Source organism: Populus alba, chromosome 12 (assembly GCF_005239225.2).
Source record: "Populus alba chromosome 12, ASM523922v2, whole genome shotgun sequence".
Lineage (NCBI taxonomy): Eukaryota > Viridiplantae > Streptophyta > Magnoliopsida > Malpighiales > Salicaceae > Populus > Populus alba.
In genome coordinates this window covers 12,342,262-12,357,402 of record NC_133295.1, presented here as the reverse complement: position 1 = coordinate 12,357,402, position 15,141 = coordinate 12,342,262, and the positions used below count along the sequence as shown (strand labels likewise).

The 15,141-nt window shown below is 32.3% G+C and overlaps 3 protein-coding genes across 3 annotated transcripts; 1 reads left to right on the top strand and 2 right to left on the bottom strand.

Moving 5' to 3' along the window:
- Nucleotides 1–4,565: 4,565 nt before the first annotated feature.
- LOC118044622 (acyl carrier protein 4, chloroplastic) lies at nucleotides 4,566–6,126 on the bottom strand. Its single transcript, XM_035053016.2, has 4 exons — nucleotides 5,884–6,126; nucleotides 5,432–5,524; nucleotides 5,098–5,220; nucleotides 4,566–4,970 (listed from the first exon to the last, which is right to left on the bottom strand). Exons 1-4 carry the CDS (start codon nucleotides 5,950–5,952, stop codon nucleotides 4,833–4,835), a joined length of 423 nt encoding a protein of 140 aa, XP_034908907.1. The 5' UTR covers nucleotides 5,953–6,126; the 3' UTR covers nucleotides 4,566–4,832.
- A 1,901-nt stretch (nucleotides 6,127–8,027) lies between these two features.
- Nucleotides 8,028–8,925, bottom strand: LOC118044623 (kiwellin). The gene has a single exon (XM_035053017.2). The coding sequence runs from the start codon at nucleotides 8,914–8,916 to the stop codon at nucleotides 8,275–8,277; it is 642 nt and encodes a 213-aa protein (XP_034908908.1). The 5' UTR covers nucleotides 8,917–8,925; the 3' UTR covers nucleotides 8,028–8,274.
- Nucleotides 8,926–11,339: 2,414 nt separating this feature from the next.
- On the top strand, nucleotides 11,340–13,614 carry LOC118044624 (mitochondrial phosphate carrier protein 3, mitochondrial). The gene is made up of 6 exons (XM_035053018.2): nucleotides 11,340–11,804; nucleotides 12,243–12,604; nucleotides 12,715–12,758; nucleotides 12,845–13,059; nucleotides 13,177–13,301; nucleotides 13,405–13,614. The coding sequence occupies exons 1-6, from the start codon at nucleotides 11,505–11,507 to the stop codon at nucleotides 13,451–13,453; spliced, it is 1,095 nt and encodes a 364-aa protein (XP_034908909.1). The 5' UTR covers nucleotides 11,340–11,504; the 3' UTR covers nucleotides 13,454–13,614.
- The last annotated feature ends 1,527 nt before the right edge of the window (nucleotides 13,615–15,141 follow it).

The following is a 15,141-nucleotide window of genomic DNA, read 5'->3' as shown; positions in this document are numbered from 1 at the left end:
AAAACTATTCTTAGAGGTGAATTGGAATTTAACTTCTAAAGGGATTGTATTCAGTTTCTTTATTAGATTCACATTTAATTTTTATATTTATTAAAAGAAACTAATAATTTTACTATTTTCAACGCATTTAAATATACATTAATTTATATAAAATACCAGGTTTATATACCCGACAATTATTTAGCATTGAAAACTATTTTCTAAACTAAATATATGAATGACTAGGTGTCCATGCCACTTGCATTTGGATTATAATTTTCTATGCTCATCATCGGTATAACAGGCATGGACACGATAAAGCACAAGAGATGAGATTACCTTCGATTATGGATGATATTGTGTAGAATCTTCTAATCGAGGGGTAATTGTAATTAATACGAAACTTTGACTACCCATTTGAAATACATATATAACTAGGACATAGCTGTACCAAATGGGGCCTAAACGACCTGCCGTTTGAAGCGGGTTGACCCTAATTCGAGTTTCGCGGGAGACGGTTCGTGAGTTGAAAATGGTGGGACCCAAATCCAAATGTGGCTCTGTGGTATATATTAATTTTTAAAATATTTTTCTTATTTAAAGATTTGTTAAAATATTTTTTTAATAATACCTTAATAAATAATTTAAAAGTATTAAAAATATTACTTTAAAGCTAAAAACAACTAAATATTTTTGTTCTTCAAAGAAGGTGTTTGTTTGATAGAAAATGATTTCTTGAAAATTATTTTAGAAACTTTATGTTTTTGTTTGTTATTAAAAAAATTTCCATAAAAAACACTTTCCGGTTAAAGAAAAATTTGTCTTGATTTTTAGAAAAGTGTTTTTCTTTTATATTGGGCGGAAAACACTTTCCGACAGTTGTGAAAAAATTAAAAATATCATATTATTTGTTAATTATATCAAATTTAGTTTTCAAACTTTTGATTGATATATATATTATGTTTTGAATATTTTTTTTTCAATTTCATCCTTAAAATTTAATTTTTATATTAATTTTAGTAATTATTTTTATAATTATTATTTTCTTTTTTCTTATCATTTTTTAATTGAAAATTTTTTATCTATCAAATTTGGTTTCGTTTTTTTAATTATTATCTATTTTATTTGAAATAATTTATGAAATGATAATTACTATTATTTTAATTTTTTATCTTTAATTTTTTTTATTTGTTTAGTTTTGATTGTATTTTTTATTATTATTTATTTTATTTGAGATAATTTATAAAATATTTTTTTTCAATTTCAATATCATTCAATTTTTAAATTTGTAAGATTGTTTCTTATTTTTTAATAAACTTGAAAAATATAAAATATTAATAAATTATTTTCTAGTTTATTTTTCATGATATAACTAAAAATTGGTAAAGTATTTTCATTTTATTTTATCTTACATTACTGAATATCAAAAAAATAATTCATGATTTACTTTCTAAAAAAAATTATTTTCAAATAGACAAACGGGCCTATTAATATCTGTTGAGAAGAAAGAGCGTGGGTGACGTGTCCAGTATTTTTGTTCTCTAGGATATCGATGATCTGTCAACGGGTTTCGGACACGTATGTTTTGCAGCGCCGTAAATTTTCTTGTGCGGTCATCTTTTCCACAGAAAGGGAAAGTCCAATCCATAAAGGACAAAGGCATGGAGCCATGCGAGCTTGCCCATGTACAATTATTACTTTTAACTATATGCCAAAGTTATCAAACCTGGAATCTAGTCTGGTCGGGTGGTTTTACCTGGGATTTTGATTGGCTCTGAGTAAAAAAAAAAAATCATGTCGACCAGGTTAAAATCTAGTCTTTAATCATCGACATGAATTTATTTTTAAAATCTTATCAAAATAATATTTATTTTATTTTTTAAAAACAAATTAGGTGATCTTTCTAACCCATAGCTTGCTCAGGGTATGTTTTATATCTGTCCTGTATGCATATTCAAGCTTTGTTGTCAATTTTAAAATCCTGTGACATGACAAGCTTTGGCTTGTCAATTTAGCGTGATTCTTTTTAACCCACGACACAAGCAGTAGCTGTTGCAACACCAGCCCGTGTAGTTTTTCAACACTTGTCATGTCCAAGTTGATAGCTACAGGTAATTCTTATAGTTGCTTTATTTTTGGGCAAAAATATTTTTCCAAAAATTTAAATTTATTTTATTATATTATTTTATTTTATTTTATTTTAAATTATTAATTATATTTTTAGATCATTTTAATAGGATTATATTAAATATAGATTTCAAAAAAATAAAAAATATATATTATTTCAATACATTTACAATCAAAAAATACTTTAAAAAACAATCTCTACTACAGTATTAAATAAGCTTTAAGTCCTTTTTTTTTTGTGTTTCAAAATAATTTTTGAAAAAATTTATATTTTTTTATTTTTGTATTTACTTTAAAATAATGTTTTTTTTTTTGTGTTTTTTGAATTTTTTTAATGTATTAATGTGTTTCGATATATTTTTAAACAACAAGTACTTTAAAAAATAATTACTAATACAATATCAACCAGGCCATTACCAATTAACTTGCTTTATTATTAAAATTAAATTAAAATATAAAAAAAGCTCGTAGATGCAAGGTGTTCCAAAACATAAATCACTATAAATTAAAAATAGTGTATTTATGTTTTTTTTTATTCTCTACAAAAAACTAACAGCCTCGCTAATGGGGTAAAATTATTTTTTTATAAGATTTCTTGATCATTAACAAATTAACTAGAGATAATAATTTGATATATATATATATATATATATATATATATATATTATTACAATGTCACCCTTCAAATATAAGAAAATATAGCTTTTATCCTGGAGTTTTTTGGGATTTTATATTTCTAGCATGATAAAAAACATATATTTCATCTTAAAACCTTTTTTTTTAAAAAAAAAAACCCTAAAATTGGTGTGAAAGGATATTTTCATCGTTTTCTTATAGGTTTTTATAATATTCAGGTTCCTTAAGGATTATTTAGTAATTTAACAAATATAAATACCATTTAAAAAAATTGTTGGCGTAAGTACACGAGTGGCCCCCTCGCCCTTTGGACAACAAGTACACGAGTGGCCCCCTCGCCCTTTGGACAACACGTGCAAGGTCATTCGGTGCTCAAACATTGTTTTTCGTGATGGCATTGAAATAGTCATGGAAGCTCCTTCATTATATAGCGGCGTGTATGGACAATGAGCCTCTAATGACTTTTTTTTTCTTTCTCTCTCCTCTCTTTTCATTTTCAATTGTTTTTTTCTTCATATTTGATCATCGTCTTTTTTATTATTATTTAATTTATATAAAATAATTTATCAAGTTTAATTTTTTTTTCAATTCCATTCTCTTTTAATTTCTTTACATGTCCTTTTTTTATTGCTATTTATTTTATCTGAGATAAAATTTAAAATTAAATTATTTTATGATTTCATCTTTTTTTTTTTATCAAATTTGATTTTTATTATTTTAGTTTTTTTTTTTTTTAAAAAAAAACTAGCTTCGTAATTCTTAATTAAAATTATATATTCAGGATTGAGGTGGGATGAGGTGTGGTTGAGGTTTTTAGTAGGATAAAATAAAAACATGCATCTTTAGCTTTTTAGTGAGGTGTAATTTATGTTCTAAGAAATTGTACCTAAAAAAACTTAATAACACCTGACCACACCTAATCCCAAACACACTCTAAGGGCTGTGGAAATAGTTGGGTGAGCCAAGAAGATAATGGGCCTGGTTTGCCTGATAAAAACACTTGTTGGGCTAACCAAAATGGCTATCTGACTAGTAAAATTTGCTCAAAACATACCTTCGACAACCTTGGTTAGCATCACGGCACACCGTTTTGTTCGAGTAGTAAAAATAGTAAAAAAGCCTTGAAAATAACACTGAACTCCTTATTTCTTGCTCCAAGTGTAATTTATTATTCACTCTTTATAATCATTAATATTTCACTTTCACCGACACCGCATTGTCTCCTTGTCATCCCCAATCCCGTAATTAATCACTTAATTATAGCCTAATATCCACTAAACGAACCTCTTGCTGTGTCAAAATGCTACTTGAGCTTGCAAGCATGGGAAAAAGATAAAGAAGAGAGAAATTGGAGGGCGGCAAGTGCATCTAACATGCAAATTGCAAATATGGATCTGTAGATTAATTGTAAACAAGACATTAAACTCTACACCTATCCTGATGGGTTAATTCGAGAAATTAAAGATTTAAAGTATAATCCGGATTAAATATTTAGCGATTTAGTTATCCCAATTAAATAAAATCCAAACTTAACCTAGTTAATATCAAGATTTTTTTTAAAAAATAAAACAATATTAACATGATGACTATAACAACCCGTGTCTTTTTGAGTCAATTCTCATATCCAAATACTATTAAAGAAAGTCGAATTACCCATCAAGCGGTTGAAGAAAGAATCCATTACAATCATGAAGGATAATTTAATTGGTCAGGTCTTTGGATTTGTTTTTTAATAGTCATGAGTTTGAGTTCTTTTAAAACAATTAAAGAATTATATAATTATTAATTTTAAAATCCGTAAAATTAGTTAAGATATACACAAGTTGATCAAAACACCAACATTAATAATAATAATAAAAAAAAAAACCCATTGCTTGTTATGGGCCTAAAATTTCATCCCTGGCGATCACACCTCTATCAAGGACCAAAACATGTGTTTGCATCACAAAAATATGACACGGCGGAACTTAACATACTCTTTCACTGCCTTGCAACAAGCAAGAAAATTGGAAATTTAACCAGGCATAGAAATTAATCAACAAAATCCTAACAAGATCAAACCCGCCAAACTAATACACTGATTCCTGGGCTCAACTTCCACCTTCAGCTTTCTTTTGAACAAGTTTATCAATCATGTCAGCGGCTTCTCGGACTGTTGTAATGTTCTGAGAGCTCTCCTCTTCTACACTAATATCAAATTCTTCTTCCAATGCCATTACTATCTCCACCTGCAATAACATTATAAGATCGCACCTCACTTTAAATTGCTTAATTAAGTAGTAAATTCTTGAATCGCTTTGATGACATGAATTGACACCACTGAACCTAACAGTAGCTAGCCAAAAAATGGCTTACTGTGTCAAGAGAGTCAGCACCAAGTGCAGCGAACTTGGATTCGTTGGTGAGCTCAGTCTCCGGAGTTAAGGCCAGTTGTTTCCTCACAATCTCGATAACTTTCTCCACGGTCTCTGGCTTTGCCTATCAAATCATGTAAATTGCGATTAATTTCACATCTTGTTGGGATTAATAAAACAAGGCTAAATAAAACAAGATCGAAGGACTCCAAAAAGAAGAAAATAGAGATAAAAAGGTTAAATTCAGTTTTACTTGAAGTTAAGATTAGCTATAGATAATTTAGCAATAAAACAACAAGTATAATGTACAATATTGTAGAGGAGGGTGAAATTACAGCACAAGAGACACGGAATCGAGAGGCCTTCAAAGAAGGGAAGCCATTATTCTTTGTCCAACCCACTGACACAGGCTTTAAACTTGCTGCTGCCTGTACCAATAAGAACCACAAATGAACATCAAACAGTGGGAACTCTTCCATCCATGTACTACGATGAGAAATTTAAAACTGTTGTTATGTGTTTACTAAAAGAAAATGGGCTCAATTTGTTTTTCAATTTTGGTATAATTTGCTATCTATTTATTTCTGGACATGGCTATTTGTAATTTGGGAATTGCTTTAGCGCTAGTTTTCTGTCCTAGACAACAATTTCCCAGAAAAAAATCCTGAAGAAAGCATATTTTTCAACAAATATCATGGAGCAACAACAGAAGTAATTATCTGTGACGTGCAAACTTTTCTAAGAGATTAGTAGGTATGAGCAAGAGAATTGTGAAGGCTTTAGTTACCTGACTACTCTTGTTTGACTGGCTAAACAAAGGCTGGAACCTGAGACAAGTAGCTGAGACTGTGGCCATTAGCGGAGAACACACACTCAAACACCAAATAACTTGTGATGGAATTACAGGAATCCTGAGAGGGATTTTCCCCAAGAAAGGAATTGATAATAGCAGGTAGTAGAGAAAGAGCTCTTATCAACTTTTGCTGTTGAAAATTGTAAAAAAAGATTAATACAGGCGAGAAGCTAGCGGGGATACGAGAGGACAAGATTCACTCTGGGCATTATCCAAGGCCTCCCTGCTGCTTGCATGTGATTGGATCACTTTCTGCTCTGTGGGCTCTCTCCAGATTCAAGAATTGCAACTTGTCTTTTAAATTTCTCACGTGAGAATATAGGGCCTCCTCTCAATCGATCCATATTTCTTTGCAAAATTAACCTATTTCAGTATACTGATGTCAGCCTGTCAGTGAATAGTTTTGTAGCCAATGCTTTGACACCGACTCTCCACTAATGACAAGACAAAGAGTGCATAAATATTAATGTGTTTCGAGTTTCGACAAATCCAATTCCAAGAAAACAAATTCATTAAATATTGATTATAATACTTAAATATCCAAAACTTAATTATACTCAAATTTCTTATTATAAAAAAACTCCTACACAGTTTTGATTCAACAAGAGAATTTCTCAGCTTGCAACCTCCACTTGTTCTGATTACAGTTAAGCTGCGGATGCTGAATTGCATCAAGGCTTCTGTTCACGTATATTCTCTTCTAATATGGTAAAACATACCTCCCACTCTATAAATACTCTCCATATTATTTCCCTTATGAATCACTGACCAATGATATTACAATTTACCAAAATCCAGTATGTTCAAGGAGCCTGTTGTTTGGTACTTAGATAGTGATTAATTAAAATATTCTTATAATTAATTATTTTTGTAATTTTTTTTTTTCTCTTTCCTAGTTTCTGACTTTCCGTGTCTAGCTCTTTTTGAAATAGCAAAATGGGGATTCAATTTGTTTTGATATTAAATTTGATCTTGATTTTTTTATTGTTATTTTTTATAATATTTTGAAATAATATAAAATTATATTTTGAAATCTTACATAATAATTTAAAACTATTTGGTTAAGATAGTTTTTTTAACTAACATCATTATTTTTTTAATTTTTATTATGTTGGGTTATCCAAGTTTTACAACTCGAGTTATGGGTTTGACAGGCTAGTCAGTGTTAACTTGGATCATTTTCTCCTTTCTTTTTTATAATATAATTTTCTTTTTAATTTTTATAAAATCTCATTTAACTTTTACTTTTTTTATCAGTTTTCAAATTATTTTCATGTAAAGGTCATCATGACTGATTTTTTTTATATGAAAAATATTCATTTTATTAATCACAATTACCTTTTATATATATATATATATATATATATATATATATATATATATATATATATATATATATATATATAGGAGGAATCTAGAACACGAGTGACGTATTTTTTAGCCAAAATCGAAGACACCGAACAAGAAGAAAAGAAAAAACCAAAAACAAAAAGGAGTGGGCCAGCCTCTGGCTCTTAATTTGCTTGCCGGAAGAGATGGAAGCTTGGGGTTTCCCTGAAAAGTCTTCTCGCATGGCATGTACCAAACTTTACGTCTTCGCTGAGCTTGAACCCATGGCAGTACGGCACTATCACGTCTCTGCTTATCTGTATTTGCCAATACATAGAAAATGTCGAATTGGCAATTACTGGTAAGCTATAGCTTGCAAATTATTATTAGGATGTGAGGGTTTAGTCAAGATAGTTGGTGTTTAATGCATTATTATTTGGATTTTCAATGTTAATGTTATTTATTTAATCACAATTCAAGTTATCAGATACACTTTTTGACTTTAAAATCTCAGCTAAGATGGTAAAAATTATAAAATTAATTTAATTTGAAGATACATTTTTATATTACTATTAAAAAAAATTGCTGACAGATAAATATTATTAATAGTTTATTTATTGATTTTTTGAAGAGATTATATCTATATCTAAGATATAATTAAGTGTGAGAGGCAACTTTTTAATTAAATTTTAATTTGAGGAGAGAACAAATAAACTCCTCACCAAAGAGGAACTTGATCAAAGGTTGGGTGTATACAATAATTTGAATACAACTAATTAATAATCCCTCGATTTTAATTACTGATTACGTTACTATTACATACTCGTACGTAGACTGGAACTCCTTCATATGAGTACCAGCTAGCTACTTCCTCGACTAGTTAATTTATCACTCCATTAATTATTACCTGAAGCCTTGGAACCAAGTACGTGAATTGTCCCAAAAAACCTCTGGTTCTTACTACCACCAACATCATGATCATCGCTCGTTCGTCGCCTAGGCCATAGACCATGTAACGGGCACAACTCCTACATCTGTATCCAGACCCAAAGCTTCCCACACAGCTTTAGAACCATCAACAACATTATTCTCACATGGTCGCTGATACGCATGCTCGCTATCACATCCATGCATGGAATCACACTCATCTACGACCTTGGCGGTCACACTCCTTCCATTACCAGAAATTCTGATCATACTCCCACACTTTGAGCGCCCAGCGAACCATCCTGTCGAAAGCGCCACCACAAGCTCGGTATCATCATGGTAGCTATTATCACACTCCGATGCGTCTCCCCCGTCGCCTCCTTTACTGAAATTATTGAAAGTTAACTGTGCATCTGTTGAGGATGACTCTGGAGGTGAGCAAGTGTATGTAGGGTACGAATTGTCTCCACATGTCAGGGTGCCGGAGGGTTGGCAGTTGCCCTCCGGAGGTGGTGGACTGCTGCCTCCGCTGCATATGTTAGTGCCAACATTGGGATCATCATTGCACTTTCCGTTGATGCAAATTAGCTGGCCATCACAGTCATCGGATGTTTGACACGGGCCATTGCAGGAGGAGATGGCATTTGAAGGGAATGTAAAATATAAAATACTGGAGAGGAGGGAAAGATAAACAAGAAGTGATTTTCTCATTGTTTTTGATTCTGTGTCTGGCTCTGAATGTTTCGAGGGGTTCGATGTGTGTATATATAGAGTTGGTCAAGAACAATTCATAAATGAGTACGTGATAGCATCTAATTTGTTTAAATTTTTAGCATTATTTATTTCTTGATAACACGACAGCCGACTCCTTTACAAGAAGTCAGTAATTTGCTGGAGAAGAAAGATGCGCGTGGAATTTTTGAGCTTTGATAGGGCTGAGTCCAAAGTCTTTGGACATACGTACCCGGTAATTGCGCTTCGAGAGGGCTGAGTCCAGAGTCTTTGCCCAAGTGAAACGGGTCAGATTATTGCCCACTAGACTGGATCTGTTGTTGATCAATTAGCCAGATATTAAATATTAATTAAGTAGTGTTTGTATTTTGATACGTTTTTTTTAATTGTTTTTTTATTTAAAAAATATATTAAAATAATTAATTTATTTTTATCATCAACATATTAATACAATTCAAAAATACTTAACAAAAATAATAATTTAAACTAGCATGTAAATTGATTCGACCAATTAGTAGAATTCTCGGCTCTTAACTCACCAAGGTCTAGACTTGGCATTGAGCCAAGAACTCGTGAGTCATTTCCAGCCATTCTCGGCTCTTAACTCACCAATGTCAAATTGGCAATTACTGGTAAGCTATAGCTTGCAAATTATTATTGGGAGGTAAGGGTTTAACCAAGATAGTTGGTGTTTAATTCATTATTATTTGGATTTCCAATGTTAATATTATTTATTTAATCACAATTCAAGTTATCAAATACACTTTTTGACTTTAAGATCTCAGCTAAGATGGTAAAAATAAAATTAACTTAATTTGAAGGTAAATTTTATATTACGATTAAAAAAAATTGCTGACGGGTAAATATTATTAATAGTTTATTTATTGATTTTTTGAAGAGATGATATCTATATATAAGATATCAGTTTATTTTCAATATAAATATCGTGAAATATAGATGCCATTAAATTTTGACCATTCTATTCAATTAAAAAAAAAAAAAATGAAAGTCAAGGTTAGTTCATTGTAGCCACACAAATCATTACTCACCATAATAATATAATTATTGTTTTGCCCTTTATAAAAAAAACCCAATGAGCTAGCTATCGAGGTAGCTATTAGGGTAATATAATCATTATAAATTAATCATGAATAATTTAATTTTTTTTATTTTTTATAGGCACGTTGAAATGATTAATTTGTCCTTAAAAAACAAAAATTTTCATGAGGTATTCAAGATTTTTTTTCTTTGTATTTTTCACATAGATTTTTAGTTATTATTAAGTTAACTAAAAAACAATATTTTATTTTTAATTTATAAATTTTTTTTTAAAAAATAAAAGTGGTTGGCGTGTGTCTTTGGGTAACTCCCACACCCTTTTAGCAAGCCAATGAAGTATTAATTGTAATCATTCTAGTTGTTGGATGTGTGTGCACGGCATAATAGCATTTGGGCTTCGATAAACTTATTTCTTCTTTATTTTCTTTTCTTTTTCTTTTTCTTCTTCTTGCCAAAATATAAAGGTGTTTCTGACTTTTGTTTTTTACATATAATTGATTTTTTTTTTGATAACTTGGGGTGTCCGGATCAGTTTGCGCGCACCACAACTAATCCCCGAGCCCACCAAACATCATGCAAGCTCAGTGAGCAGGTAAGACACCACGAGGGTGACAGGGTACACAGAGAGGGTTGAACCCAAAATGTTCGCAAAAGCAAGCCTTGCAGTTGACCAATGGGCTAGACCCTCAAGTGTATATAATTTGATCTTTATTTTTTTTATTGTTGTTTGTCTTGTCTTTTGAATTGATTTTTTTTCTTCAACTATGTCCCTCCTTGTTTGATTTCATTTAATTCTTGTATCAAATTTGATTTATTAAAAATTGATCTTTGTGTTTGTTTTCCTTCACTTTCTTTTATGTGAGATTATCTTAATCTGATATCCATGGTCACAATATTAGCAGATTAAATTTTTTTTTTCGATGTTTTTTTAATTTTTTTCTAGTTTTGAATTGGATTGTTTGGTAATTAATGCTTCATAATGGATTCATTTTAAATTTTCTTTCGACATGGTTACCTTTATATCATGATCAGGCTACAAATTTTGCTTGTTCATCCATATGAGCTTAGGTCAGTTTTTTATTTTTTATAAATTTCAACAATTTAAATTTTTTTTTATTATATTTTTTTATAGTATTATCATATTTTTATTTATAAACTTGGATGATATCGGTCAGTTTTTTTAAAAAAAAATTTTATGTTTTTAATTGATCATCTCGATATTGGGGTTGGTTTTTTTTTTTTTTCTACTGTTGAGAAAAAAAGCTTAACTAAAATAAACAGAGCCAGACAGCCTATAATTAAATTACCGCGCAAAGGAAGGGCAGCCCTTTGAAAATCTTTCTGGCGCTCCAAACACTTCGTTTCTCTCCAGCCACATTTTCTCCTTATTTCCCTCCTTTAAACAGGAGCAACACTAGCTCCATTTTCTCCTCAAAGCCATAGAGAGACAGAGATACAAAACCAACAAAGAGGAAAAAAAAACAATTCAACGAATAGAGTTGTTTAAAATGGCCAAGAACAGCAATTCTTGTCAATCTTTGATCCCAAGCTTTCTTTACTCTTCTTCCGTTGGCTCCAGTTATAATGGAGGAATGCCGCAGCTCCTGCAACAGTCTAAGCTTTCACCATCATCCAAAAGTGGTGATCATGGAGTGCTGTCAAAGAACTTTGTCATACCAGCACCTTCGGAGAAGATAGAGATGTTCTCACCAACTTATTATTTGACTTGTACTGCTGGTGGGATTTTTAGCTGTGGACTCACTCACATGACTGTCACTCCTCTTGATCTTGTCAAGTGCAATATGCAGGTATAACATTAAGATTTTTTAACTTCTTTGTGTATGATCTTACACTTTTTATGATCCTATTAACTAGGATGTTGTCAAAATATAATGAATTGAAAGTACTACCTAAACTTTGGCAAATTTCCTTTTAACTGATTTTCATTTACGAAGCAAAACAATTCTTGGCTTTTTTTAATCTTTGTTTCTAGGATGAAAAAGTTTTTGATTAATTTGTGATTTTTAAGGGTTTTTTGCTCTCTCTCTCTCTCTCTAAAGAGAAGTAATTTCTTGCTATTCTTATGGTTGGTTGTTAGTTTGAGAGTTTTTTGTTTTTTTTTTTAGAAATTTGATCCTCAATCCTTGGAGCAAAATTACTTTTAGATGTGGACTTGAAAATGAATACCCCACTAGCCACAATTTTACAGGTCAGCTGCAGAAATTTTACTGTAATTGATATTTCAGATTGACCCATCAAAGTACAAGAGCATCACATCAGGATTTGGAGTATTGCTCAAGGAGCAGGGAGTTAGAGGTTTCTTTAGAGGATGGGTTCCTACCTTGCTTGGTTACAGTGCGCAGGGTGCTTGCAAATTCGGATTCTATGAGTTCTTCAAGAAGTACTACTCAGATATGGCTGGCCCTGAATTTGCAGCCAAGTACAAGACCTTGATTTATCTTGCTGGTTCAGCATCTGCTGAGTTAATCGCTGATGTTGCTCTCTGCCCTATGGAGGCAGTGAAAGTTCGTGTCCAAACCCAGCCTGGTTTTGCCAGGGGCTTGGCAGATGGCATGCCAAAGTTTCTCAGATCTGAAGGTTATTCTGGGTATGACACTGGCACAAAAAATCTTTCGTTTTGTGATTATTTGGTAATTTTTAGGGCACGACATAAACTACCGAATGTCTATCTGATGAATGAATGTTCAATGCTCTCAGTTTATATAAAGGGCTTGTTCCTCTTTGGGGACGTCAGATTCCATGTAAGCCAAAACATGTTCAGTAAAAGGATCTGTTTGTTTGAAGTTAAGAATGTAGCTGACGATCAGAATTGGTATGTTTCTTGCAGATACAATGATGAAATTTGCGTCCTTTGAGACTATTGTGGAGCAACTATACAAGAATGTCATCCCAACACCAAAAGACCAGTGCAGCAAAAATTTGCAGCTTGGAGTCAGCTTTGCTGGTGGATACCTTGCTGGTATACTCTGTGCTATTGTCTCACACCCTGCTGACAACCTGGTGTCTTTCCTCAACAGTGCCAGGGGGGCGACTGCGGGTGATGTAAGTGAATTTTAGTGTCCCCTAGTTGTTTTTAATTAATGCACAAGTGTTTTTGTTCCCTCATTTTGTCAGCATTTGTTCACCTGCAATGTTTTGTCATGGTTTCTTCTATCGCAGGCTGTCAGGCAGCTAGGTTTATGGGGTCTCTTTACCCGCGGCCTTCCTCTCCGAATTGTCATGATAGGAACACTTACAGGAGCACAATGGGGTATCTATGATGCATTTAAAGTGTTTGTTGGCCTGTAAGTTTCTTTTCCTTTAGCTTTGTATCGTCTTATGCTTTGTTATCTTCTTTCCTGAGTCCTTGAAGATTGCATTTCAACAACTTTCTTGTTCTTTTCATAGACCAACTACTGGTGGTGCTGCTCCTGCTCCAGCTGTCGCAAAGCCTTAAATTTCGAGCTTACCGGTGAACAAGTATATCACCCTCCTAAAAGGGTTTCTTTTTTATGGACAAATAATAGTTGGTCAGCTGATACCATGCTCATTGGCGGTATTCTTTTAATACATGATTTGTATTTCGTTGTTCTATCATCGTTGCTTGATTCTTAAGAGGATGGTGACGCGGGACAACAAATAAAAAGAATTAAAGCAAGAAAAGAAAGAAGCTTGAGAAGAAAGAAAGAAGCTAAAGAAGAGGAAGAGAGGGGGATTGGAGGGATGCAAAACTTGCAAATTTTCATTAATCATCAAAAGTCCCTTAACATTTAGAAAAGTAGGGTATTTATACTAAAACCCTAACTACAATAAGCAATTGGGCTTATAGCCCACTAAATAAAATACTTAACAATAATTAAATCAAGCCCAACAAAATAAAGACAAATTAATAAAACTCATCTACAAGTTCATATAAATTAAGCCCAAAACACAAGTTAAAGCCCAATTTCTCAATGGTTTGGACCATCTTCCATCGTCTATGATCATACGCGTGCATAAATAATATTTCCGGTTCGGTGTCCCCATCAATTCTCCCGAGGTTGGAAGAACTCGACCCCGTCGAGTATAGGTCAAGACAGCTCCGATAATGCTCTCAATGACAAGGATCAAGCTGTTGTGATGCTCCTCTAATAATCCAAGTATAGTCTGAATCTGGTCGTCGAATTCATATACTGGGATTTGCTGAAGTTCACCATCCCTGGTAAAAACAACTTGTGCATTCAAAGTAGCATTAATATGTTCCTTTTGTGCCAAAGATATGGATAATGAGGTAGGGGTATCAAAAGGAGCGTCAGGGGTAGGCTGTATTTTATAAATACTGAGGTCTTTCATGTTCAAAGTAGAGTTAATATCAAAGTTTAATGACATAATTATTTGATGTAATCATTTGCAACACCTTGAATGGTCTAGCACTACTTACTTGCAATTTATGATCGGTTTCCAAAGGACACCGTTCAGGTCTAATCTGTATCATGAAATAATCTCCAACATTAAGTGCATCATGATATTTAAGAAAATCAGCTCGAAATTTGTATTGTTCATTACTTGCTTGAATTTGTTTCATGATCTCAATATGCAAATTATGAACTCTACCTTGTAAAGACTCAGCTAACTTAGACATCCTATCATGAGGAGATATGGGAAGGTGTTCTATCGGCTCCTCAAGTTTGTAACTATGAACACTAAATGATTGAGGGTGTGGAATGAGACAAACATTGTTTGAAACTTGTGTAGATATGGTATGAACACAATCAAGTAAACTAGGATTATCTTCATCTTCCTCATAACGTGCATGTGGTAGGGGGTTAAGAAGCTCAACATGTTGCTCTAAACTTATGATGTGCTGGACACCAAGCATGTGGGGTGAGGAATCAGATAATTCAGGAGGACTAATATCATGAGACTCTTTTAAGACCATACTTATCTCTATAGGTGATTCCACTGAAGAGTTCCTTAAAATTTCCTCCACCATCAAAGCAGACATATCAGATTCTTCCCTTAACCTCAACCCTCAAGCTCATGTGGGGCTCATTGTGTTAAGTTCCTCTTCTTGCACATCCTCGTCATCTAGGTCACTAAAATCCTTAAGATTAGGCTCATACACTTCAACACTACAATATTCTTCTTTACCTAGATCTTTATGTT

Coding starts and splice junctions, on each gene's coding strand:
- LOC118044624 (XM_035053018.2), top strand. CDS start 11,505: ATGGCCAAGAACAGCAATTCTTGTCAATCTTTGATCCCAAGCTTTCTT. Junction 12,759..12,844: donor TTGGGGACGTCAGATTCCAT/GTAAGCCAAAAC, acceptor TGTTTCTTGCAG/ATACAATGATGAAATTTGCG. Junction 13,302..13,404: donor TTTAAAGTGTTTGTTGGCCT/GTAAGTTTCTTT, acceptor TTCTTTTCATAG/ACCAACTACTGGTGGTGCTG.
- LOC118044622 (XM_035053016.2), bottom strand. CDS start 5,952: ATGGCCACAGTCTCAGCTACTTGTCTCAGGTTCCAGCCTTTGTTTAGC. Junction 5,525..5,883: donor AGTCAAACAAGAGTAGTCAG/GTAACTAAAGCC, acceptor TTATTGGTACAG/GCAGCAGCAAGTTTAAAGCC. Junction 5,221..5,431: donor GATTCCGTGTCTCTTGTGCT/GTAATTTCACCC, acceptor ATGATTTGATAG/GCAAAGCCAGAGACCGTGGA.
- LOC118044623 (XM_035053017.2), bottom strand. CDS start 8,916: ATGAGAAAATCACTTCTTGTTTATCTTTCCCTCCTCTCCAGTATTTTA.